At 39.6% G+C, this 26,480-nt stretch overlaps 2 protein-coding genes across 4 annotated transcripts in view; both read left to right on the forward strand.

The window, feature by feature from the left end:
* ryk (receptor like tyrosine kinase) overlaps window positions 1-3,180 on the forward strand; it is a 48,274-nt gene extending 45,094 nt beyond the window's left edge. For all 3 annotated transcript variants that reach the window (XM_080033274.1, XM_080033276.1, XM_080033275.1), the window contains one exon: window positions 1,414-3,180. In XM_080033274.1, the coding sequence (XP_079889400.1) occupies window positions 1,414-1,525 (112 nt within the window). In that variant the 3' untranslated portion in view covers window positions 1,526-3,180. The remainder of the gene's footprint in view (window positions 1-1,413) is intronic.
* A 3,037-nt stretch (window positions 3,181-6,217) lies between these two features.
* Window positions 6,218-26,408, forward strand: slco2a1 (solute carrier organic anion transporter family, member 2A1). The gene is made up of 14 exons (XM_080032973.1): window positions 6,218-6,339; window positions 12,266-12,403; window positions 13,382-13,544; window positions 16,120-16,332; window positions 17,256-17,354; window positions 17,706-17,842; window positions 19,561-19,633; window positions 19,902-20,066; window positions 20,687-20,891; window positions 21,468-21,615; window positions 23,081-23,244; window positions 23,982-24,046; window positions 24,831-24,951; window positions 25,581-26,408. The coding sequence occupies exons 1-14, from the start codon at window positions 6,247-6,249 to the stop codon at window positions 25,699-25,701; spliced, it is 1,905 nt and encodes a 634-aa protein (XP_079889099.1). The 5' UTR covers window positions 6,218-6,246; the 3' UTR covers window positions 25,702-26,408.
* The last annotated feature ends 72 nt before the right edge of the window (window positions 26,409-26,480 follow it).

Below are 26,480 nucleotides of genomic sequence, written 5' to 3' on the forward strand. Positions count from 1 at the left end.
TTTCCTCAATATTAAGTTTACAACCAGGCCGTCACCTTTTCACCGCTGGACAGTAACAGGGTCATTCTGAGCTCAGAGCAGGCCAGCAGTGGTGGACCAACTGGGCGCATTAGTGGGTGATGCAGATGAGTCTCTGAATCAGTTCAAGCTTCAGAAGGTAGTGGTTCAATACATAAAGGTGTTGTGTGTCATTGTGAACAATGATGGCTTTTATTAATAAATCATTCTTTTTCATTATTAATTCATTATTTACCAATACGTTTGGTCCAGTATTTATTTATTCACTAATTGAAACTCAAAGTAAAGTTCAAATTATATTTTATTGGGTGTCAATCCTGCCTGTTCTTGTCATTTCTTTCCACCTTTATGCCGACGATACAAAGCGTTATGTCCCAGTAAAGCCTTCAAACCGTCCACCATAACAGAATGTCTGGACTTCTGCTAACTCTCTTCAACAGATTCCGATAAAAAAGAAGAATTTCTTATCATCCTACTGGACAGTCTCATAGTTTCTCACTACAGCTGGCTACCAGCTGTCTGGTAGAAATCCATTTTTCCACTGACAACTCCTTGTGCTTCAAAATCCCTGGGTGTTAAACGTGTTAGAAATCCCCAAAGAACTCTGGGAATAATTACCTGAAATCTGTAACATAGTTCTAATAACTGAACATAGTTTCCTTCTAAATACAATAGGTGGTGAGGTGACGCCTTCCCTTTCCAAAATATCGTGGTGGCAAAATAAAACATTTAAGGGCATGCATTGATTAAAATAATGATTACATCTCACTGACTTATATCAGCGCTGTACAGGCAGCTCCTGTTTCAGGACAATACAACATGTACTGTAGGTGTGAGTGTGTACCATGTCATTACAATACCCTGAGTTTGACCCAGCTCTGTCGCCCTCCTTCTCCCACACAACACATTCAACACTTGTTCGTGTGTTAGAAAGACATGAGAGCCAAGATCATCTATCGTGGTGTGAGAAGGCAGAATCGCGTTTTATTTTTATTTATTTTATTTTTTAATTTATCAGGTTTGGTGAAGGAAGCTGTTAAGTCTTAATTTATTTTCTAACTTGATTTTTGGTTTACAGCACAGTTCAATTATTTATATTTTTCAACATTATTATTTTGTTACAGAGAAGATAGAAATGTTATATCTTTGGTTATTTGCTTATTCATTTTGCTTACATGGTTCTTTGTGCTCAAATATGTTCAGGTTATTTGTTATTAAATGTTACATTAAGTCAAATGTTATCATAAATCTTATTTAAATAAAATGCTTTTCAAATTAAAAAAAATTGTTGTATGTATCGAATCGTGGGTGAAAAATTGTGATAGAAATGTATCAGTTGAGTTGGTGTGTGGTTGCAGCCGTACCGTTGACCTTTGCTTGCCCCCTGTGTTGCAGGTTTGCAGTGATGGCATGTTGCTGGGCGCTGGACCCCGAGGAGAGGCCCAAGTTCCAGCAGCTTGTTCAGTGTCTCACAGAGTTCCACGCAGCGTTGGGCGCTTACGTGTGAAAACAAGCTTCTTCTTCTTCTTCTTCTTCTTCTTTGTCATTGTTTCCAAGAACAGCAACACTAAAGGCCGCTGGACACTAATTCATGAGGAAGAAATGAAAACGTGCCTTATCACATGAAAGAGCAGACTTAAGCCTGATGACTTTATTTTGTACAGTTCATTTTGGAGTTTTTATATAGTTGAATTGACCCTTTTTACAGCATAGCAAAGTAAAAGGATTCTTTGTTGAATATTGTTTTGATATGCTTTGAAAGCGTCTAGAAAAGGCAATTGTGCTGCTCTTCCTTTGAGAGGATGGAAACTATGGAAACATGTCCTCATCTGCATTCTACATCAGCATTTACCTGCCATCAGACACATTTTATAAAGAACAATTTAAGCCTCCGACAACCTGATTTTAAAGACAGTATTTTCTACAGTTTATAACTTAGTGAAACAGTGTAAATTGTAGATGTGTTTTGGATGAGAGTAAAGCTCCAACAGAATGATTTAGGTACCAAAGTAGACTTAAGGGCTCCATTTGTATGTGTAACTATACTCTCAGACATGCTGCTTCACTCTGCTATGGTAAGCTGCAGCTTGGTACGAGAGTCCTCTTGGAAACTAGATTCGGAGTCGCCGAGACGATTTCTCAGAACTTTATGAATGGTACACGGTTCCTCTGGATTACAACAAATAATGTGCCACAGATGATTTTTTTTTTTCTTCTTGCTTTGGACACCATCACTTGTGCAAGATCAGCACCCTCAAAGCTACAGTACAGTATATGAACTTGATTTACACAACACATCCAGAGTGGATTTTGGACACTGGTATTATATTAAAGCAACCTCATCCTTCCTCTTTTGTACATTGTATTTCCTGCTTTTACAACCTTCAGAACAGAATTATCCTTATGTTTCTATTTTATAAGCTCCATTGTTCTGTGTCAGAACACAGCCCCTTCACAGGACACATGTTTGTGAGTAACCAGAATGCTAATAATCACTGTGAACTACACAAAACTGCCCTACCAGCTTGGTTTGATCTTATTCCCACACCTTTAACATCTCTGTGATGTGTCTCTATGGTCACTGCATGTTGAATTAAGGTTGTAAACTGCTTCCCCAATTCATATCCACAAATTAAAATGGGATCTTTTAAATATATAATGTCTACTTTTATGTGGTTTCTTCACATCAAAAGCATGCAATGAATCAGTGCTGCTCACTTTGTTTTGCTCCTAAAACAATAGCTCTTCTCATTGTCTTAGGGAGAACACCTGTTACCACACCAGTGTTTGTTTAGTACCACCAAAGCCACAGTTGAAGCAACGTGTTTTGGTACCGGAATGTTTGTTTAGCCGGCAGAGCTTCAAACCACAGCCACTCCACTCAACAGTCAACTTGTTGTTAGAGAGACAGATCAAACGGGTGAAAAGCTTTGACTTTTTAACACTGTCTGTGTTACCACATATTCCTTGTGTATGTAATAGAAGAATGTTTATGGGTTCTTCATTTTTCTCAGTTGTGTTCCAGTTGCTTTTCTTTGTCCTCTTTTAGCCTTAGGCTGAAGTTTATTCCACATGAACACTGCACTTCTTTAAGATGTTGTAATGGAAAGTTATGTTAAAATCTAATTTGTACCTAATTCCTTTAATCACTTGCATCTAAAGTCCTCGTTTTTTTTTCACATGCAGTTTGTTATATTTGCTGCAGATATTGCATTTGCGGCAGGTCTGCTACAAAACGTTAGAGGGGAAATCCACCTTAATAATACCTTTTTGAATACCAAAAAGAAATAGCATTCTTGTTTTTAATTAACAACAGAAATGTTCAAAGACACTTTCTTTTTACTTTGTGTTTGGCTTAGATGTCTAACTGATCAGTAGGTGTTATGGTGACATCTGTTCACTTGAATTGTATTGAACTGTTTCATGGTGTTATACTGACAAATGTTGACGATCATACGTGTGACCCCTGTCTCAACTTTGTTCCTGTAGTGGTGCTGTGTTGTTCTCCTTTCTTTCTCTCGTTGAGGTATTTTTCCACCCAGCTACGACAGCGTTCCAAGAAATATTCTCTCGGTCATTGTTCCTCACTGTCAGAGAGCCTGTGTCAGTTGTTGACCGCGATGCTACAGTTTTCTCAGCGACAGCCTAATAAGAGACCGTGATGCAATGCAACCACAGGACACGTTGAGTAAGTGGAAATTGTCAATACCCAGACTGTCACAAGATTGTAAGGTTGACGGAGTTATCTGGACACGTGTGTAGAGTCAAACGTCACCAGGGTTAGAGGGGGTTGATGGGACTTTTCTTTATTTTTTTTCCCCTTTTTCTTCAAACTCATCCAGTTTCTTGTAAATCTGCTGCAGGCCTCTGGACATACCTTAAAACTAGATGGATTTTCTCCATAAGAGTTTCCAGTCTAGATTCACCTTATGCTGGGCTTACACTAGAGGACTTTTAAAAGACTTTGAAAAGACTGAAGACTGAAACCCTCTTACATCTAAAGACAATCAACTCACAACTGAAGACAACTAGTCATTAGTTTTCAGTCACAGACTGAGATTTTGAAAAGACAGGGGTCTCATATTGCAAGACTACAACTAGATTCCTTTTGAGATTAACATTATTTCCGCAAACGCGATAGTGATTATTTAATTTAAAAAAGGGTTAATTCAATATTCCGAGCGGGGGACATCCTTTAGTTATTTGCATTTTATTTGCTGATCTCGTCCCCCAATAACTTTAACTCCTAACCCTGTATTTGACGGTAAAGTGTTAAGGTTGCGCGGCTGTCAGGCTGGTTCTCCCGCCGAGGCTTCAAGGAAAAAGTGTCCGAAAATGCCGCTCCTCCTGTGTCGTGCTTGGTGCATGCGAGTGTGACAGTGTTTACGTCATTTCGCTTGAGCCAACCCCCAAAGACTAGTGATAATATCAAACCTGTTTGATAATGTCGGAACGTCAAGACGGGGAGAAGACTGGCTGAAATCGGGTCAGAAGACCACCATACACCAAACGACTGAGATTACGTGCGCGCGCCACAACTCCAGCACGACTCCCGTGATTTCAGTCCGACATTGGAAGATTGTCTGCGACTGTCAAATCGCGTGAAAAGTTGTGTAGTGTAAGCCCAGCATTAGTGTGGTTCACCTTTGGTTCTGCCATTCTGATTATCACTTTGTGTCCTGATCAAGTACATTTTCTTCTGGTCTTCTCTGTGGGACACTTCTGGTTCACAGCTTTCATTGGTTGAATCATATTGTCATTGTACTACACCTGAAAACACACACACCTGTCAATCCAAATATTGTCCTACCAAAGATCAACTCATGTCTGTGTTGCCTGGCAACATTGAATTATATTGAGGGGTTATTCATCCATTGGAAACCCATATCTCATTCCCATAAATCAAAGCAGATGCACAGTGTAATCATGTTATGGTGCTACAGTATGTCTCATCACAGCAGTCATAAAGCACTATAATTATGACAGTAGGCCCAGCTAGTTAACAAGCTCTCGCTCAGTCACTTGAATAACGTTTCTAAAGCTTTAGCCTATATTAAAGTGATCTCTGACTAACTCTGACTAACCTTTATGACGGTTTACAGTGTGCTTCCAGTCCAACCAGCATGTAGCCTATTAATATTGTTGTGAGAGCACATCAGAAGCAGTCTGGTTGAAGGAACTGAGGAAAACTAGCTGATTCAGACCAAAATGTAAAATGTAGGCCTATTAGTTTCTGTATAACATGGACCACCTTCTGCTTTCACGTAATCTGTTGATCTTAAGTTGTCTAACCCGTTTGCAAAATAAGAACGCCACGTATCAATATAAACACCTCCCAACCTTACTGGAGGCAAGCCGTGCATTGAAAAGGTCAGCAGTGAGCCTAATCTATTGCGACTCTTGCTTGGATGTTGTGGAGATATCATACTTGCAATCGGATCCTGCAGCTTCCATCGAGGATTCTGAACTCAAGTCCTGCTCTGTACTTTTTCTGGGATCTTTTTGATGGATATTTAACAAGCCTTTTAGGTCAGTTGAAAACCCATGTGTCAAATATGGTATGAATGATGGCTGGAATCCATTTAGCTGCTCCAGTTTTTAGGGTCCAGGTATTATTCATGCTGGCTCACTGTTAACACTGGCATGACACTTTCATAGAACAGAAAGTATGTAGTTGCATTGAAGCTCAAATTTCTCTCATATTGAACGTAATACGTTAGAAATGTGTTGTTTGTGTATAACAGGCCTTCAGCACATACACTGACACTCCCCAGTTTGTAAAAAAAACATTTCCCTCACAGTAGGCCCACTCCTCATTAAGTCCAGGCTGACAGCTCGCCGCATACCGCAACCAATGAAGCATTAAGGCCGGTTAACAAAGCGGGCTTCACTGACAGGATGCCAGCGGCCAATAAAAAAAGTCATGCATGGTGGTGTAGTAGTTACTATTGGTAATACCATGATTAACACGTCCGTTGACGCTCTCACAGGTGCGTGTTGGCAAAGGGCTCGCGCGTGACTCAGCCAATCAGCGCGGGACGGCGTGTTCTCGATTCACAACTTTCAAAACATTTACGCGTGGAGCTGCTGCTGCCTGTGGGCTGTGTCCAATTACATCATCCGCAGTCATAAAGCGGCTCACCGGGAGGGAATAACAAAGACAACCTTCGACACAAACCTCCGAGTCAGATTCCTCAGTCACTCTCCTGCACTGACTGCACTCACTCAATGGAGCGCGCACGGACACGAGCTCAACTAGTGGACACTATACATTCCTCCAAAGCCATGAAGAAACCCCGGGGAATATTCTGCAACATAAAGGTAGGCATCAGTTCATAGTTACTGGAAAATTTCTTGTTTTTTCTTTTGTTTTTGTTTTTACCTGGAGCACTTATTACCTTATTGTTTATATAACCATAGGAGCCAAAACTATTTTTACACGAGTGCATGATATTGAATTACCCCGAAGATCAGATATTCCATAGTCTATATTTCCCTCAATACCTGAGCGTAGTGTTCCCTGAGAGCAAACAGAGCTGCTTCACCTTAGATAAACTAGCGCTCAGCCATAATGTCGAGGTGCTGCGCCTCATACCTCAGAGTTACAAGCTCCGTCCGTCAGATTTCTTTATTGCACATTCTAGTGGTGAATAGTGCAAACAAGTTACCACCACAGAGCACAGGGGGAGAGAACGTAGATGTTTCCCTTTTTCCTTGTCTTTTTTTTTGTTCTTCTTTATATGCCCAATCAAATATGTAAATGAAAAAATATAATTCATGAAAAATGTATATAATAATAATAATAATAATAATAATCTATTAATTCATTATTTGTCCTTTAAATAAATATTAACTGAAAAATGTCCATCTATTATACATCAATATATTACTGCCCATGGTGCATTGATCAAATGTTTTGCCTATTAAAATACCCAGATATTCAATTGACAGTCACAAATGTATTACCAAATGAAGTATTTTACTCATATGAGAAAAGAAAGAATTACTTATCTCACTCAAAATAATATTTTTTTTGTCACTCAATTAATCTTTGTAGAAACTTCATTCATCATCAGATGGATTCTTCTTATATAGAGGAACATGTGGACGGTTTAGTCTTTCTGTAAACAGACAGGAGTCTGCTGTTACTGTTGTTATTGTTATTATTCTACCTCAGGACTGCCACCACTGTTTACATTTTTACGTTTTGGTTATGCACATCGGCACACTTTCTTGGATTTGAACCATTCCGTTTTATTTGATTTTAACTCATGTGTTGTTTTACCTATAGTTGCTGCTTCTATCTTTGCCTTGTAAATTGTATGTTCTGTATTGTTGCTTTTTTTTTAACTTGTATATTGCAAATTGTTCATGTTTCTTTTCTGGCATTCAGTCTGTGGAAAACAAACGAAGAATTTCATTGTATGATTGAAAACATGTTTCTTATTGTGCATATGAACAAACACTTTGAATCGTAATAGGCTTCAACAGTGAGTCAGCTCTGAGGAGAGTTCCAGAGTATTTGGTTTATTTAAATATTAAATGTCTCTGACGTGGATACGAAAAGTAGTTCAATAGTTCACTGTATGGCCATGATGAGAGAGAAGAGGGTTTGTTCCAACGCTGTGAGTAATGTTGAGACAAAACTCCAAGTTGCTGGAAGCAAAACTCAGCGAGAAATGACATGTCTTCTTCTTCTTCCCCGCTGTTGTGTTCTGTGAATGAAGCATGGCTAATACACCTATAGTGTGTAGGGTTTGAAGGAAAGGCACATCTTAAGCAACTTTTAAGTGTTTACCTTACGCATTCTCACAGACACTGGGCCCAGTTCAGTTACTGCATTACCATTTTAATTCACACTTTTATAGGTGCAGTCAGTGATTCTGGTGATTTGGTTGAGATATTCACTGATTTTGACAAAATAGGTTTTGCCTACACTTTTAAACCCCCCCACATCTGCTGAAACCAATATATACAAATATAGATCGGGTGGATTCATCCTATTCAGATATCATCACATGGTTCAGCTTGACAGTACACAGTGACCTTTCTCCCATCCTGCTCAGTATGAATCTACCAGCAGTTATGGTATATTTAGATAATGGGAGTAGTTGAGAATAAAGGTGTGATATGTCAGTAAGCTATTTCTGCAAGTCATTCCATAACAGCGCTCAGAAGAAGTGGAAGTGGAGGAGTATCTTTTGCATTGTGTTGCATTGCGTCAAACTGTGACCTCAGAACTCTTGATTGCTGCTGGCCTGCTGTCCAACATTTGCAACAAATAATTTTCAAACTGCTTTCCACCAGAAACCCAATCCCCGTGCACTGAGGGATCAGCAGCCTCTCAGCAGGGGTTTCACAGTCAGCCATCCTCACATCCATTCTTCTTCTCTTTGACACACGTACATGCCGTACAGTGTTTTGTTCTCTGTTTGCTCACTTTCATCAGGACATTCTGTTTTTTTCTTTTTTTCTTTTCACAACTCAACTTGATCTACCGTGGGCTACACCTAGCAGCATTGAATTCTCTTTAAGCATAGCTGCCAACATCCCAGCCAAGTTTGTGCTGAGGGGCACGGCACGTAGGCTAGTGTTTACGTCATGAACAGTGGGACAAGAAATGTTCAAAATGCCCTCTGCTCCTGTTTCACATCAGAACACATGGCTCCGCCTTATAGAGTTGAATAAATAGTTCAGACCAGACCTCTGTAGAATATATGCATTGTATGTATTGGCAGAGACCAGAGAGTGAGCTGAGAAGATTGATACTACTCTCATAGTTGACTGTTCCGCCAGCAGCTGGTTAGCTTAGCTTAGCTTAGCTTAGCACAAAGACTGGAAACAAGGAGAAACAGCTAGCCTACCTTTGTCCAAAGGTAACAAAGTCCATTTACCAGCACCTATAGAGCTCTGTTATTGACACGTTATATCTCGTTTGTTTAATCTGTACAAAAACCAAAGTGTAAAAACAACCAGGGTGTGGTTTTTATATGGTGGACGACATGACTCCAGGAAGTCACCTCTCCCGCCCAAGTAATAGTCTGGCACATAACCTCTTATTTCATCACACTTGGTTTTCGGGGAGCGTATACCAAGGGTTCAATGTTCCCAGGGCTCAATGGGATAATATGTTGGGGGAGGAGGAGGGGGGGGGGGGAACTAGGCTTACTATACTGTTCTATATCTCAACTCAACGACAGAGTTGAATCAGTCAGGTAAAGCTAACACATCATGAATGTATCATGAATATCAAGTCATTGTTGTTTACTATACAACTGTATTTTATCCACAAAACCTAATTCCATTTTCCGCAATTAAACGCCCCATTTGGGTGCCATATAAATCTGGAACCATTTATCCTTTGGAAAACTTTTTTTTTAGTAAAATCTTATTACTAATAGGCCTATTGCAATAGCCTAAATGAAATTTTATCGCAAAATTTAGAGGAGCTTGTAGGCAAGATCTACTATTCTCAAGGCGAGCTAAAGTGTTTCCCCCAGTCTTTATGCTAAGGTCTAATAGCCTACCTGAAGTAGCATTATGTTTAGTGGACGGACGTGAAAGTGTGTTTGATCTTTTCAGATTCCCTCCTACTCGCTGATAATAATATATCCCAAAATGAAAGAGAGAGAGAGCGGGGCTTTGGTCACGATGCTGCAAAACTGTTTGTTTCACAATGAACAGAGGCGGTTCTGTAACTTTAGTTTCTTTCAAGTGTCCTAAGAGACTTCATACACTTAGTCTTTCCTTTTCTTTCATTTTTCTGATCAACGAGGTCATTTCCTCCTGGAAATCCATGGACATCCAGCGCCGTAGCCACAACACGTGTCCTTGAAATAAAAAGCGTTTTAAATTCAAGAGTCAACTTCCCTCAATTCTTCCCCTCACTGCAGGGTTGAAGGCCGGGACAATAAGGCCCGTAGAGACGCAGCTCTGAGTGTTCAAAAAGGACAAATATGTTCATAATCCATGGAGGAACCAACTCTGCACACGCTTTTTCCTCCTGACACACTTCTAATAGGCTTTAATCACTTGTATTAACAGTGTAATACAGTGATGACACACAGCAGCGGTCATTGCCCCTTTTTTTCTCCACTATTCCTAAGAATCGATCAAGATGTTATCCAAGCTTCAACACTATGCAACAAAACTCAGGCCTAAAGTGAAATGTTACACGTTAATGGATTGTGTGTTATCAAAACAGTATGTTGCCGATGTTAAAGCCAAATTGTCAGAAAGCCATAGACTTGTAACTGAAACATGATAATTGTATCCAGCGTTATCTGCAATAAATAATAAATCTGTCTTTGTTTAACGCTGAAAGTGGATTTTAAGGAGGCTGTGAACTTTTTGTTGGCGTCTAAATGACAAACAAAAGAAGCCCTTTTCCTGCCAGCAAACAGTGGTCCAATCATGTTGATAATTGAAGCCCATTTGATATGAAATGAGGATGAAAGGTTAGAAATGGTGTACGTGTGTGTGCCAGCTATTCATAAAGACAACCTTTAATAGGAGCATTAAGTGTTCTGGGTCTTACGCAGAGTTTATTCTGCCCTCAGCCAAACTGGCAGCCGGTAAACAAACTGAAAGCCTGGATTTATCAGTGTTTATATTATTAATCTCAACGTGTATCTTTAGCGTCATCCTTGCATTCATAGCCCGACACACACACACACACACACACACACACACACACACACACACACACACACACACACACACACACACACACACACACACACACACACACACACACACACAGACCAGTGGCTCTCTTCAGACTGCTGGGAGCATGTCCAGACAGCGCCTTTGATCTTTTACCCATCTCTAGAAGTTGACACAAAGTCCAACAGGCAATATCATGACACCAGTTGGAGACATATACAGCCGTATCCACTCGATACAATTGGCAGACGAGGATTCCAAAATCAGTGACTAACACTTTTCATGAGCTATTAGAGAGTCTAGGAAAAGCAGATGAATTATCCTACTGCTGTTCCAAAAGATAGTCCTTGTGTAATTTTGCTAAGACTTGAACATAAACAGCATCTGAAACCAGAGGTGTACAATAAGGTACCAAGTGGTAGCTTACTTAAGTCGAGTACTTTGTAAAGGTCCACTATGTAACATCTACGAAACAATTTGCAATATACTGTATATTTCAAATTGGTAGTTATATATAACTTAAAAAATTAGACTTTTCCCCGACACCCTCCGTTTCCTATAACATTTACACTTATTTATATGAACAGAGATTGTCTTAGATTTTCATCAAAAATCCAAAGGATGTGATGTTTCTGTGCATACCCGAGCATGTTCCCCTTATAAATAGGACAAGAAGAAGCTCAGCTGTAACTCTTCTGAACCATAAAGTGAGCCTGAGTTAAAAAAAAATTGAACAGTGCAACAAAACCTTTGTCATCCATTAATACAGGTTAATCGCACCGTTAAGTGTTTTGACCAGTGCTTGCTTGCGCACAGCTAACTGCAGCTCACTTTACTGCCACTGGCGCCGCTATTGAGAAGGACCTTCTGAAAGTTACATATAGCCTTTAACTGTCATATTAAATATTTGGCGGAGGCTGCTGATCAATTTGAATCTTTGATGTTTAAGTTTAGCCTTCGTTGGGTGAACTTAATGTCATTTCAGCATGTTGCCAGTGTCAAAACAACGGAAATCCTCCTGTACTTTTTCGAAACACCGTGTACGGGATGACAATGTGGTCTTTGGAACAATTTGGGTGTCTCAGGGGGAATAGCATTTAAGGCTTTGAGTCCGTTCTTCTTCTTCCTCTGTGAGTGCAGCCAAATGCTTCTCGCAGATGAAAGTGGCACAAAAGACTCGGCTGACATTTCTGACTAAAAGCTATTTTAGCTCCGGGTACCGGTACATCACTTTTTACAAGCTTTTGTCAGAGCGTACTGGAAAATTCCGACACGTAATGAAATGAATAATTGCTAGTGTAGACCGCTATCGGTTTCCCTTGGTTCACAAAGTTGACTCTCTACGTAATGAACTAACTTTCTGTATGTTATGTTCGGCAGCAATAAGTATTTACAAAAAAAGGACTAAACTAAAAAGAACACAAATTGAATAGTTAATGTATTTATTTATATATAGGCCTATACATTTTTAACACCTGTCCTGAGTGCTTATCTGTATTTTATTTTTCTAATGCCAGTCATTTTGTTTTAGAGTCTCACGTCTGTCTGTCTGTCTTTCCGTCTTTCCGTCTGTCTGTCCCAGCTGTTTGTCCTGTGCCATGGCCTGCTGCAGTTCTCTCAGCTGCTGTACAGCGCTTACTTCAAGAGCACCATCACCACCATCGAGAGACGCTACGGCCTGAGCAGCTACTCCTCGGGAACCATTTCCTCCCTCAACGAGGTAAGGGGCCAACAATAACAAACCCTCACACAGATCCACAGCATGATAGGTGCAGTTCAAGGATACCGAGGACAAAGGAGGAATCTGAGAACAAGCAACATATCAAAATCACACTTCCTGACAATTCCAAGTGTTTAGAAAACGTTTTATTACATGTACAAAGGGTCAAGAATGATACAAACATGTACTGTACCGTACGGGCTCCACACGGAAAAGCTGAGCTGCACTTTAATGCTCAAGTGGGATTTAAATGCATCACACACAGATAATGGTTTTTCCGGTTGTTTTCAGGTTCCACTAAGTCAATCTCTGTTTCAACATTTGCTACGAGGCCTTTCACTTTTGCAGCTCATATCCTTAGGGTTTGAGCTGATTTGATCTGTTATATGGAGAAGAGGTTGTTCATAGGGATCAACTCATAGATCATTTACACCAGACTTTTTGGCATTACAGAGATATTTAGCATATTTAAGGGGAATTATTTTAAGAGGTATGGCCCAATACTGTTTAATTCACTTTCGGCAGCAGCTTTTTCAAGGAAAAATCTCAAACAACTTTTATTCTACATTCAAGCCAACGAGTTGACACAAAGTTGATTAAGCCTATCAGCACCACAACACTCTCTATATATTTCTCAGTATGGCAGCGTTTACAAACAGGTGTTGCCACCCGACACTGGCGCAATGGCTGAATATCCCAAGAAACGCCCACAAAATGTTTCTGTTGTGGATTCTACCTGAAACTGCAAGGTATAAAATCCATGCGCAATCACGGAAGGCTTACCTCATGTAGATGCGCCGAAAGTGTTGTGGGCAACAGAAGTTACGCAATATAGCTTTAAGCATCTAAAGAGCCAGATATGTATCGCAGGAGTTGGTGGACAGAAGACAGAAATATATAAAAAGCAGTATTGTGTAAAGTGTGAAAGGATTGGTTGCAAAGTCTTCCATAAACATCCTCTTTGTGTGTGTCTCTCAGATCAGTAACAGTGTGCTGATAGTGTTCGTCAGCTTCTTTGGGAGTCGAGTGAACCGGCCTCGCCTCATTGGGATCGGTGGACTACTGATGGCCGTCAGCGCCATGATCCTGACCTTACCTCACTTCCTGTCCGAGCCCTACGAATACGACTCTGTTTTACACAGTAAGACCTGAATATATACACCACGCTGCTTCTCTTTGGCTACAGCCACTGGCACCAACGTGACAGCTAATGTGACTCAGTCCAGAGCAGGGGGACTCACCATTGTACAAATACGTCAATGCAATTTATGAGACTTTACACACAAGTGTTTGTCTCGACTAACACTGTGCCGTCTTCTTAGCGAAGGCTCCATAGCACTCAGTTGGAGTTGAATTTAAATTGGCGGGCTCTCGTAAGATTTAATTTAGATGATAGTCATTTTGAATGCACATACAGTCAAGTGCGAAAGTTTGTGAACCCCTTGAGCCTTTTGGAATTTTATTTATTTTAACCATTATTAATTCATTTTTATCAATACCAGTATTTTTTATATGAAATAACAGATGTTTGTTTATCAATTCAACATTTTTATTTTCCAGAAATCAATTGTTAAAACAGATAAAACAAATTATTTGACGAATGTTGTATGTGCAAAAGTTTGTGAACCCTGAGCTGCATTGCTTAAATCGAGCAAGGTAAACACAATCAGGTTGGCCAAATTGGTTGATGAAATAGACCAATGTAATGAGAGATCTTTAGGAAAGAAATTGGGCGGCACTAGATAAAACAGAGATAAAACCAGGTCAGTTTAGGCTCACCAAAGTGAACCCATACAGGTCAGACATGCTAAAAGGGAAACAAATCTCAGAGGATCTCAGGAATAGAGTTTTGATGTTACACATTTGTCTGGGGACAGTTATAAATTCATAAAAAAAAATTTGAGCTCAATCGGTCCACCGTGAGGCAAATCATCTACAAATGGAGAGCTTTAAGAGTGACTTAACATCTGCCTAGAAGTGGACTTCCTTCAAAAATATCCTCAAGCGCCACAAGAAAAGTGATTTTTCAGGTAAAAGCCAACCCAAACATTACACCTGGAGATTTGCAGACAATTTGAAACCACCATTATTCACTTGGGAGAAGGTTCTCTAGGTGGTAGGCAGAATTGCGTTTTTGCCCAAACATGGCGGTTTTGGTTATGACCAAACAGTTCAATTTTTGACTAATCTGTCCACAGAATAAGACTTCAGGTATCTCCAGGTGCTCTCTGGCAAAGTTGTGACAAGCAGTTTTGTTCTTTTTTGAGAGCAGAGGCTTCTTCAGCAACCATCCCATGAAAGCCATGTTGACTGAGTTTTCTTCTTATTGTGGAACCATGCACATCTGTCCCAGATGCTGCAAGAGAGGTCTGCAAATCACCAGATGTAATGTTTGGGTTGGCTTTTAACTGAAAAATCACTTATCTTGTGGCGCTTGTGGATATTTTTGAAGGAAGTCCACTTCTAGGCAGATGTTCAGTCACTCTTAAAGCTCTTCATTTGTAGATGATTTGCCTCACGGTGGACCGATGGAGCTCAAACTTTTTTTAAAATAATTTATAGCTGTCCCCAGACAAATGTGCAGCATCACAACTCTATTCCTGAGATCCTCTGAGATTGTTTCCCCTTTTAGCATGTCTGACCTGTATGGGTTCACTTTGGTGAGCCTAAACTGACCTGGTTTTATCTCTGTTGTATCTAGTGCCGCCCAATTTCTTCCCTAAAGATCTCTCACTACATTGGTCCATTTCATGACTCAATTTGGCCCATCTGATTGTGTTTACCTGCTCCATTTAAGCAATGCAGCTCAGGGTTCACAAACTTTTGCACATACAACATTCGTCAAATAATTTGTTTTATCTGTTTTAACAATTGATTTCTGGAAAAGAAAAATGTTGAATTGATAAACAAACATCTGTTATTTCATATAAAAAATACTGGTATTGATAAAAATGAATTAATGATGGTTACAATAAATAAAATTCCAAAATGTTCAAGGGGTTCACAAACTTTCGCACTTGACTGTATGCCATAAATGTCATGGTTTTTAATACTTACAATACAATACAATTTCCTGATTATACTTGCATACCTCTACTTAGATATAAATGCAGGACCTTAACTTGTACCAGAGTATTTTTACAGTTTACTTTAACTTGCGTAAAGGAACTTAAGCACCATCTTTGAGCATGATACATTACATATGAGCTTAATACTCTTGATACTTAAATACCTTTTTTAAAATCAGATACTTTTGTACTTTTACTCAAGTGGTATTGTAATAGATGACTTGTAACTTTGTAATTTATCTGGTAAGGTTTCTCTACTCCTACTTAAGTATGCTTTCCAGGTTCTCTTTAACCCACTGCTTTCTGTCCTCCACTGAAAAATGGGGTATTTAGTCTGAGCCCTGCAGGTGCTCGCCAGCTGAACTTTTGCACAAATCACAAGGAAATTAATCATCTCTGTGCGCTGAGTGAAAGCTAAGGAGATTAGACATAGCTCCAGGGCATTTTAAATTGTTGTAGCAACCCCTCCCTCCTTCTCTTCCTTATTTTATTCAGCCCCCTGGTCATGGTACCTTGGCATTGAACGGAGTGTCAGTGAAAGGCCAGAGAAGCTTCAGGAAATTAAAGCAGTTGGACATTTGCATCCAAAAGCTTGTCATTAACTTTCACTGTCTCCTTCCCCTCTCTCCATCCATAAAAAAAAAACAGATCGCCATGACATATGCAACCTTCAGGCCAACTCCAGCACAGCGGAGTCGTGCGGGCGTGATGACAGCAGGCGCCTGACCGACACTAACAACCTGTGGCTGCTGATGGCCAGTGCTCAGCTGCTGTTCGGTGTGGGCTCTGTGCCAATCCAGCCCTTTGGGATATCCTACATCGATGATTACGCCGGACCGGCCAACTCCCCTCTTTACATAGGTGAATGGCCTGTAGTTCATAAGGTAGATTAATGATTGGTCTGGATAAAGACAACACAGTCTGAGGTGAATGCTGTTACGCCGGGCCATTCTGCAGGCTTGCACTTTGAAAAGCTCTTTTTAATGTCATTTGTCAAGTTCTATCTGCAATCTGAGTGGTTTTCAGATATTGAGGTATAAAGGTTTCACCTCCCCGATAGCAAAACTGATAAGCATTAAGGTTCTTTTTGTTCCAAAGTAAAAAGCCTTTTTAATGTGCTACATACACAAAATCAACTTCTTTTTGATTCAGTTTTTTTACTTGATTTGATTCAGAGACAAAACAAAGCTTCGGTCACTTCAGAGATTTTCACTGATAGATTAAAGATACAGTTCATCAAAGTTGAGAAAATGCAAGCAAACATTTACATTTCTCGCTCTGCTGATATTTTAGATTGTTATCCATCTTTTTGTCTCGACAAGACAATGTCTGTATGCCCTATATAACAATGTGTCTGAGCTTTGAACAGTCCTTTTTGGTCTCCTGGTGCAGTGCACAATATACAACGACACACTCTCACTTAGGAGCATGGTAGTTACCATCATGTCACGGAAGTGTACAGCAACTAGCAGCTAGAAACTCTTAATTTATCTCACATATTACACTGTTGGCCTTCACTGCTGTCATCTCTGAAACACTTACAGTAACTTACTGTTGATAATATTAACATTAATTATTGCCATTTTTATCAGTTATTCATGGTTTTGACTGGTTTCAAAGTGTAATGCTTATAAGCCTACATACATGTGCACAAAAGAAAAGTCATTCTTAATAATAAGAAAATAAAAGTCTGCTACAAGCTTATGATGCGAGGTCACGATTGGCAAGAAAATGACATCCCAGTATTATAGAAACTCTCCTCACAGCTGCTTTATCATTCACAGCCATCCTGTTCACCATATCTGTATTCGGGCCGGCCATTGGCTACCTGATGGGCGCAGTCGTGCTGCGGATCTATGTGGACGTGAACATATATGGCTTTGGTAAGGTTTAGCTTTTAAAGGTGCAGTCAGTGATTCTGGAGAAGTTGTTGGTGAATATATCCTCACGTTCCACTACCTTTAAGTACTGTGTGCACGCCGAAAGTAAATCTAGCTAGCTACGGTGGGCCTCCTTTGTATACATACCAGCTTGCAGAGCCTAGGCTGTGTACTGACACTGTTTTTTTTCAGTGCACACACACATATATTCACTGATTTTGACAGAAAGTGATTTTGACAACATGCATTCTCCAGAATCACTGACTCCACCTGTTAAAACTCATGCTAAAGTTAGTTTTTATTAGAAACTCTGAGGCAGTCAAGATGCTTACTGTCTGTGTGTGGTGACTGCAGGGGAACAGGAGCTGAGGCAGAGTGATCCTCGCTGGGTAGGGGCTTGGTGGATGGGCCTGCTCATCTCCGCAGGCTGCCTGGTCCTCACCTCCATACCATACTTCTTCTTCCCTCGCTCAATGCCCACAGAGGATGATGTAAGTCTCACTCTCTCAACACAGCCCTCTATTATGATATTATTTATTGGCATGTTTATGCTTTATTGATAGTGTAGAGACATAGTTGAAATGGGGCAGAGAGGGGAGTGACATGCAGAGAACGACCGCGGGCTGGAATCGAACCCAGGTCCGCTGCTGGCCGAGGCCCATGGGGGGGGACGCCTTACCAACTGAGCTAAAGGCGCCCCCACAGCCCTCTATTATGACTAAACATTTTATGAATGTATTCATATGTGCTACGACAAACGACAGTCTATCTCTCATATTTTACTGACACCTACTGGCTTAATGTCTGCATTGCATTTGACTTTTCCTCCCCTGGTTGTTCACCATCTTTAAAGGCATACTAGGTCATTCTGGAGAATGTTTGTTGACAAATCGCTTTTTGTCAAAATCAGTGAATATCTCCTCACAATCTGCTACCTGTCCATATTGTGTGTGTGCTGAAAAAAAATATATGTGAATGCACAGCCTAGGCTCTGTAAACTGGTATGTAAACAAAGGGAATGTAAACAAAGCGAGGAGATATTCATTGATTTTGACAAAGTGATTTGTCAACAAACACTTTCCAGAATTGCCTAGTATGCCTTTAAGTTACAAAACAATAATTTTTTTGTTAACATGTACATCCGCATTATAACATTTCAATTCCCAGCAACATTCATAAACCAAGAGCTGATTTTAATTTTGTTTTCTTCGTATCAGACCTTTCAAACCCTCGCCAGAAAACATTATTCATAGATAAGATGTTCCAAATATGATCCCCCGTTTGTTTGTTTGTTAACTGTTTCCAGCCTTGTTCAGGACTTGACATGCTTAAAATATGTAAATGACAGGGATGTTATGTGGACATTAATCTCACTGCGATGTAATCATCTTCCTAACAAAAGCTTTGAGCAGACTGAAGGTCAATATTTCATTTGATATAACCTGGAGCAGTGAAAACTTTAACCAAGTTCAAATAGTTCTAGAGTAAATGCAGTAAAACTGGGAACATGTGAGAATCAACAAAACTATTCAAACTAAATATTAAACCTCGATTTGGCTGACTCCTTTTTACGACATAATATTAGCGATTCCCAAGCCAACTAGTTTGCAGGCAGAGAACTCTTGATAGCTAGTTGACAATTTAAATAGCTAAATGGAATGTATTATGGATAAATGGTTGATTCAGCTGCTGTGATTCCAAGTGGTACTAATAGTAGATATGCAAACTTAAACAAAATTATAACAAATATGTTGGCTAGTGAAAATGAGCTGAAATGAAAACATTTGGAACATGACATGCTGACAAAGGGATACTTGCGGTCAACACACATTCAAGCTAAGAGCCTGTATTTCAGCATGAAAATGTCACCAAAGACAGAAAAAAACACGTAATCGTTTTGGCAGCCTTGTTGGATTTAGAGTGCTTGAACACTGTGGTGTTGTGCATATGTCCCCATGTCACTATAGAGAAGTGTTGGTTGTTGAGGGAAACTGTGGCACAGAGGGGGGGAGGTGTGAGAGAGAGACAGTTTAGTAGTTATAACCAATGAATCATGTGAGAAGAGGGCTGGTGGGAGTTGCAAGTGATGCTCCAGATTTCACACTGTCCTGTATGTTTGAATGATGAACCTGTGAATGTCCCCACACTGAATATATACCTTCACACACACATGCTCCCTTAACAGTTTGTACTGCATATTGTTTTGCAGGAGGACGACAGTGAAACGGACATGAATGATGACTTCAAGAAGCCAGATATCTCCTTACTCGACTTCCTTAAAAGTAAGTGCATTGTAGACTAGGCTGCTGTTGGATCCATAAACTGTCTCCACTTAGTTTGATATTATAAAATGTTCTGTAGCCGATAGCTAGGAGAGAGTGTGTGTAATAATGACTGTGTGTGTGTGTGTGTGTGTGTGTGTGTGTGTGTGTGTGTGTGTGTGTGTGTGTGTGTGTGTGTGTGTGTGTGTGTGTGTGTGTGTGTGTGTGTGTGTGTGTGTGTGTGTGTGTGTGTGTGTGTGTGTGTGTGTGTGTGTGTGTGTGTGATCAGTGTTCCCCAGAATTTTTGTGCACCTGCTGTTGAGCCCCCTCTTCCTGATGCTGGTGCTGGCTCAGTGCTGCTTCTCCTCAGTGATCGCCGGTCTCTCTACGTTCCTCAACAAGTTTCTGGAGCGACAGTACAGCACGTCCACCTCATACGCCAGCCTGCTAGTAGGTGGGTACTGTAGGAGTCCAGAGATATAAAGAAGGGCCTTCAGGAAAATATGTTGTATTAGGTTACTAATGTCCATTTTAGTCAACTTCTTGCACTCAAAGTCAGCAATTTAATAATTCAATTCATAATATACAGCATGGTACAGTATATGAAACTGTTTTTATCTCATAAATGCTTTGAGGGATCTTCTACAAACTTTGTATAAATGTCCACTCTTATTCAAAGATGAACTGATTGGAGTTTGGAGGTCAAAGGTCAAGGTTACTGTGACCTCGCTCTAGTTTCACAGTTTGGCAATTGAATACAACCACTAGGCGGTAGTTACATTGTTTTTTTTTAACTGTCTGGAAGTGAAATGAAACAGTCTGTTAAAATAATTGAATGGACACTAATGCAGTGTCACTCACTTGCACCATGGCCACTTTCCAAAGAGGGAATCAGGTTTGAACTTACATTTTTCCTTAGATGAAAATATTATCTGGGTTTGTGCTTCCTTTAAGTTTTCCCCTTTCCAACTTTTTTTGTCAACAATCAAATTAAAGTACTCCTTTAGACACCTTTAGTAGGCAATTAATTCCATACTAAACTCTGAGATCACTAAGCTGCTTGTGGTTGTCCAGGTGCTGTCAATCTGCCAGCGGTAGCCGTGGGGATGCTGATGGGCGGAGTCATCATGAAGAAGGCGGGTCTATCTCTGAAGACCATCCCACGCTTCTCTGTGGCCATGCTCACCATCTCCACCCTCCTCTTCATCCCTCTCTTCTTCATGGGCTGTCCCACACAGAAGGTCTCAGAGGTCAACCACTACCAAGTGGGACAGTATGGGTGAGTGAGAGCACTGGGCCATTCTGATCAGGAGGCTTTCATGCCAACAGTTTCTCACAGGGGTTTGTGGGACTTTTACCGTATCTCATATGTACGCGGAATAACACACGTCCATTCTTTGGCTCATGTGAAGTATACTTAACATACAATTCAATTAAGAAAAAAAATTAAGTTGAAAAAAATCTGATTAAAGCCTCCAAGTCCCAACATTTCCTACCTACCAATTTAGACATGTTTTAAAAGTCAGGTAATATTTTAGAATTAATTATTGTATTTAGACATTTTATTTGGCATTGTAACCAAACAAAAAAACAGTGGGCCCCTTTGTTTATACCCCTTTCTAAACCCTACGCTGTGTATTAACACCAGATTTCTTTTGAGCAGGCACACATTGTGAGGACATACTGTATTCACTGAAAATAATTGATTTTTAAACTTTATCGGGCTTTATTACAACTTCTACTTGCACACACAAATTACTAGGATTGCAATTATGTCCGCAGTGAACTCATGCTAATGAAACACAAACGGCTTCCAACATTAGTTCTGAACTTGTTTGTGTTGGATTGTCCACAGCTCTGTATCTCTGTGCTACTCCAACTGCTCCTGTCCTGCCAGTGCCTTCAACCCTGTGTGTGGCTCTGATGGGGTGGAATACCTTTCTCCATGTCATGCAGGCTGCACCAACTTCACCAAAGACCCCAACAACACCCACAGGGTCCAGGTCAGTGCCTCCTCTAAGCATATGTTGGTGGTTTCTTCCCTCGGTATGAATACCTCCCTTATATATGGCACAGGATCTGTTAATAAACATGTAAAGGGTGTAATTAACCTTTAACTGTGCACTTGGAGGTGGTTCACTTTCTAGTGCTAAGCAAATACTTTTACCAGGAAGTGACTTTTGCGTTAGATTTGAGACACACATGAAAACACAGCATCTTGTTTGACTTTCCCAGTATTTAGACCTTTTGACATGTCTTCCCTGTGATCCTTGGAGTGATAAAATAGTTAGTACATATATTTTACAGCAGTGAAATGAACAAAGTCCAAGACCTACAACGATCCATACTGTTTCTCATCAGTTAGGGGCTTCCAGTGTGGGTGTAGATCAGACCAGACAGAGAGCCTGCTCTGCTGCTAACAGGACACAACCGGTCTCACAGTCAATGTCCAATCAATGCTTATTAGTCACAGAGTGCATAGGAGGTGTTTGAAGAGGGACCAAACGACAGAGTTTAAACGTCACAGCTAGTGAATAATCCTCCAGTGGGTGGATTGTGTGACTGCTAATGGATGAGTAAGCCCACTGTGTAACACTGACAGTAGTGATGGCTGCTGTTAGCTTAATGGATTATTCCCAAGAAATCTCAGGGTCATTATTTTGTTCTCTCTTGTGGACTCTGGCTTCCACAAGTGGGTGGATGAAAGTGGAGGTTGAATCAGGTGCCAGACAAAGGGCTGAAGATTGTATTTCATCATTAGGCCTAGCTTTTTTTTTATGTTAGAAATCGGCAGATACGTTAATTATGATGATTAATTGGAAACAATTCATTTCAAACATAAGGAGTTTGAAAGCTGTTTGGTAGAATGTAAGCCTTTTTGTTTCACTTCTGTCTTATTATTATTATTATTATTATTATTATTATTATTATTATTATTATTATTATTATTATTATTATTATTATTATTATTATTATTATTATTATTATTATTATATTATATTATCACAATTATATTTAATATGTTTTCAAGTCCTGTATTACTGTAACCATTTCAACAAATAAGATACTGGTAATCATCACATGTACCTTCCATGTTTTCACAACAAAAGCAAATCGCTTATTGCTTGTTTTGTCCCTTTTTAAAACTATCTGCCATAAATGAATACCTTTGGGACATTTTGGGAATTGCGCAGCTTGAACCAATATCTTGTTTGTTTAATCCACACAAAAAAAATTAGCTTGAACTTAATTGGTCAGTTGCTGTGACTACCTGGAGTCTTGTCATCACCCTCCATGACAGACTTTGTGCTAAGCTAACCTTCTCCTCATTGTAGCTTCATAGTAGGTGTACAGACATGAGAGGGCTATCATGGTATCAACATAAGAAAAGTCAAACTTAATTTCCCTTCCATATTCGTTGTACAGATGAGATCATAAATATGTCCTGTGCTTTGTGTCCACTTCCAGCTCTATACAAACTGCAGGTGTATATCTGGGAGCCAGAGCTCCGCCCGCCCAGCTGCCTGTCCAAACAGCTGCCCACATTTACTGGTCCCTGTCATACTGGTCATCTCTCTGGCATCACTGATCGCCTGCCTCACTCACAACCCCATGTACATGATGGTGCTCCGGTAAGGAATGGCCTCAGTAGATTACAGTATATCCACATATTCATTTGTTAGGTATTTGATAGTTTGAAGTTTAACATTACCACTATTAATCTAATGAATGATCCTTTGCTCGTCCTTTAGTAAATCATTTACTAATCATTTTATGAACCTTTTATATTTTAAATTTAATTGGCTACAAAAAATGTATATGACCTAATGTGACCACACAACTGATGTAGCCAACACATCTTCCCCCCTCTCTCCCCCAACCAGTGTGGAACCAGTGTCATATTTATGCTCTAATTAATTTTTTTAACACATGCTTTCATGGCCACTTTCTTCCCAGTTACTGCTGCTTTTGTTTTTAACAGTCTCTGCCAGGCTTTTCTCAAGTCTATAAAAAATCACACAAGACAAAGGTTAATAAATGAGTGCAGTGGGCTCTTAATAGAAGAGTGCTAAGAATGAATGGAAGGCAAGACTGCCTGCTGCCACACACGTTAAATAATTTAAAGAGTTGAATTAGGTTCATAAAGATGCTCGAACAGATTAATTCAGTGACCTTACACACATCTCATTAAGTCCAATACATGTGTGTTTTTCGATACAGGACTGTTTCTGAAATATGAAAAGCAAATGTACATATTGATATCTCATCACTACCACAGTTGTCAGGTATTGTATTCTAGAATGATGTGGTAAACAAATAGAAAATGCAGGTATTGACCTTCTCATTTATTCTTCTGTTCCTGTATCAGAATTGTTCCTTCTGAAGAGAAGTCGTTTGCTATTGGAATTCAATTTTTACTCATGAGAGTATTAGGTAAGTCAGTCAGAACAAAAATGTGTATTGTATGTTGTGGTATACTCGTAAGGAAAACCAATTCTTGTATCGTATTGATATGTTAGACTGGCCAATATAGCCCCCAAATCCCCCAAAGTGCACCACTGTATGGAGCCCCAAAGGGCCGGGTATTGAATAAAAAAGTAATTTCATGAATAAATTGTGTCAAATATGTGAACAAAACCAATATATCGTGTAGCAATTGAAGAATTTCAACTCATCATTATCTTTCATCGTACTTGTTTTTATTCATTCATTGAACCTTTATTTATACTCCAGAGATCATTGGGGGGTGACCCTCATTTCCAAAGAGGTCAAGTCATCATTTATAGTAATCGTTTGAATCTTTATTTCATTATTATCATCTTTAAATTACATAAGAAGTGCCATTTAAAAAGGGGGAAAAAATTAGATACATTGTGCAAAATTTTGTATTTTAAAAACAGATTTTAAACTTTCCATAATAGAAAAAAAAGAACTCCAATGAGTTTTAACAAATGATTAGTACATTTATATATTTATTTGAATGACTTATTTCTTCAACATTTAGCGTAACATTGCACACATAAGGGCTCCGTACAGCTGAGATTCAGACTCCCTTCTTCGATCAAGGGGACAAACTTGGGGAGCTTAATTAGCCATAAACCTATGAAACTCATCATATCATTATTGCATTCTAGATTTATTTTTAAGCAAGTGTTGGATTGCCCTCTAGTGGCTTTAGCTCAACATTATGGTGATATGATTGTGTTTATCTTCTCAGCCTGGCTACCTGCTCCTGCTCTCTTCGGGATGGCAATCGATGCGTCATGTGTGTGGTGGAAGCGTGTGTGTGGAAAGAAGTTTAGCTGTGGTTACTATGACAACAACATCTTGAGGAACAGGTGAGGAAATCATTTAGGAAACTAGATGATACGTTTGCAGGTGTATCTACAATCCCCTCCAAAAGTATCGGAACAGTGAGGCCAATTCCTTTATTTTTGCTGTAGACTGGAAACATTTGGGTTTGACACCAAAATATGAATATGAGACAATAGATCAACATTTAAGCTTTCATTTCCAGACATCACCAAACTTTTATTTTTTGCTGTAGAATGTTTCCATTCTACAGCAAAAAATAAAGGAATTGGCCTCACTGTTCCGATACTTATGGAGGGGACTGTATATAACAATTAGAACGTCATGGAAAAGTCCTTTTTTTTAAAAAAGGGAAACTTTATTTTATAGAGGAGGTGTTATGGAAGCCCAGGTTGATTTGATAGCAACATTTCTGTATTATAAATGTTTTTTATTGGTATTATATAATGTTCTATTCTGACATTTTAACATACGTGTCTTTGGATTTTGAAGATGAACTGTTAGCCGTAATTATCAAAATAAAAAAAATAAAAAATGCTTAAAATATTTGACTTTGTGTAATGAATCTAGAATACGTGGATACACTTGCACACATTCAGCACATCCTCATCACTGCTGACAATCATTCATCTTTCACCTATGCGCCCCCCTGCAGGTACCTGGGATTACAGGTGGGTTATAAGGTCATGGGCGTGGTGCTGCTGATGATGCTGGGCTGGAAGGTGCAGCGGACCCAGGAGTACAGTCTGGAGAAGGGGCCTGAAGGACTGCTGTGACCACGCTCATCCATCCAAACCCTCTCTGTTCCCTTAAAGCTTTGCTGCTGCTGTGTTCAACATTGTGAAGAACAGTGTGCCAAGCAAAGCTGTGTGTCACATTGGGAGAGAAGACACAGCCAGGGCAGGCCTACACTGACCTCAATTTCTTTAGGACCACCTCCTCCCTTACCTGGTGCTCTACTGGTCGGAGTCGAGATATACAGTTTCCAAAAAAAAAGGGAGAAGTTGTGGTGTTTTTGAGTGCTTTAAAGCGTCTGATTGGAATTGACTCTGGTGATATGATCCAGAGTTAAGAGAGGCGGGATTAACGCCTCTCTTGTGTCGTACCTCACAACATTTTACAGGCATTTGAGATAGTGGCAAGAGTTTAATTGATGTTCAGACAACAGATGATATATCTTTTTGTATTACTCATTCCTGTAAGGTAGGAATCTATTCAGGTTTCTATTTTCTGATGGGAACCTATTTTGTAAGGAATTACCTGTATAGCTTAATATTTAAGTTTATTTTTTTATAGATATTTGTCTCATACACAGAGACATCTGTGATAACTGCAGTACTCTTTTTATATAGGATCACATTATATAACACTCGGTTTAGTTGCAAAGCTAATGCATTTTTAGATGAATACATTATTACTCATAAATGGAATGAACCACACACATCATGCTATCGGCTGGTGTTGTTATATGGTGGTTATTACAGTGGACTGCATAAATGTGTAAGCATTAGTAGCTAATAAAAAAATATATAATGTACAATCAATCAAGTCGGTA

The sequence above is a fragment of the Ammodytes marinus genome, assembly GCF_949987685.1.
Source record: "Ammodytes marinus genome assembly, chromosome: 8".
Classification (NCBI taxonomy): Eukaryota; Metazoa; Chordata; class Actinopteri; order Uranoscopiformes; family Ammodytidae; genus Ammodytes; species Ammodytes marinus.

Excerpts from the sequence above, each read along its gene's own strand:
- slco2a1 (XM_080032973.1), top strand. The coding sequence starts at position 6,247 with ATGGAGCGCGCACGGACACGAGCTCAACTAGTGGACACTATACATTCC. Across the intron at positions 19,634-19,901 it reads CTTACTCGACTTCCTTAAAA|TGTTCCCCAGAATTTTTGTG; the intron begins GTAAGTGCATTG and ends GTGTGTGATCAG. Across the intron at positions 24,952-25,580 it reads AACAACATCTTGAGGAACAG|GTACCTGGGATTACAGGTGG; the intron begins GTGAGGAAATCA and ends GCCCCCCTGCAG.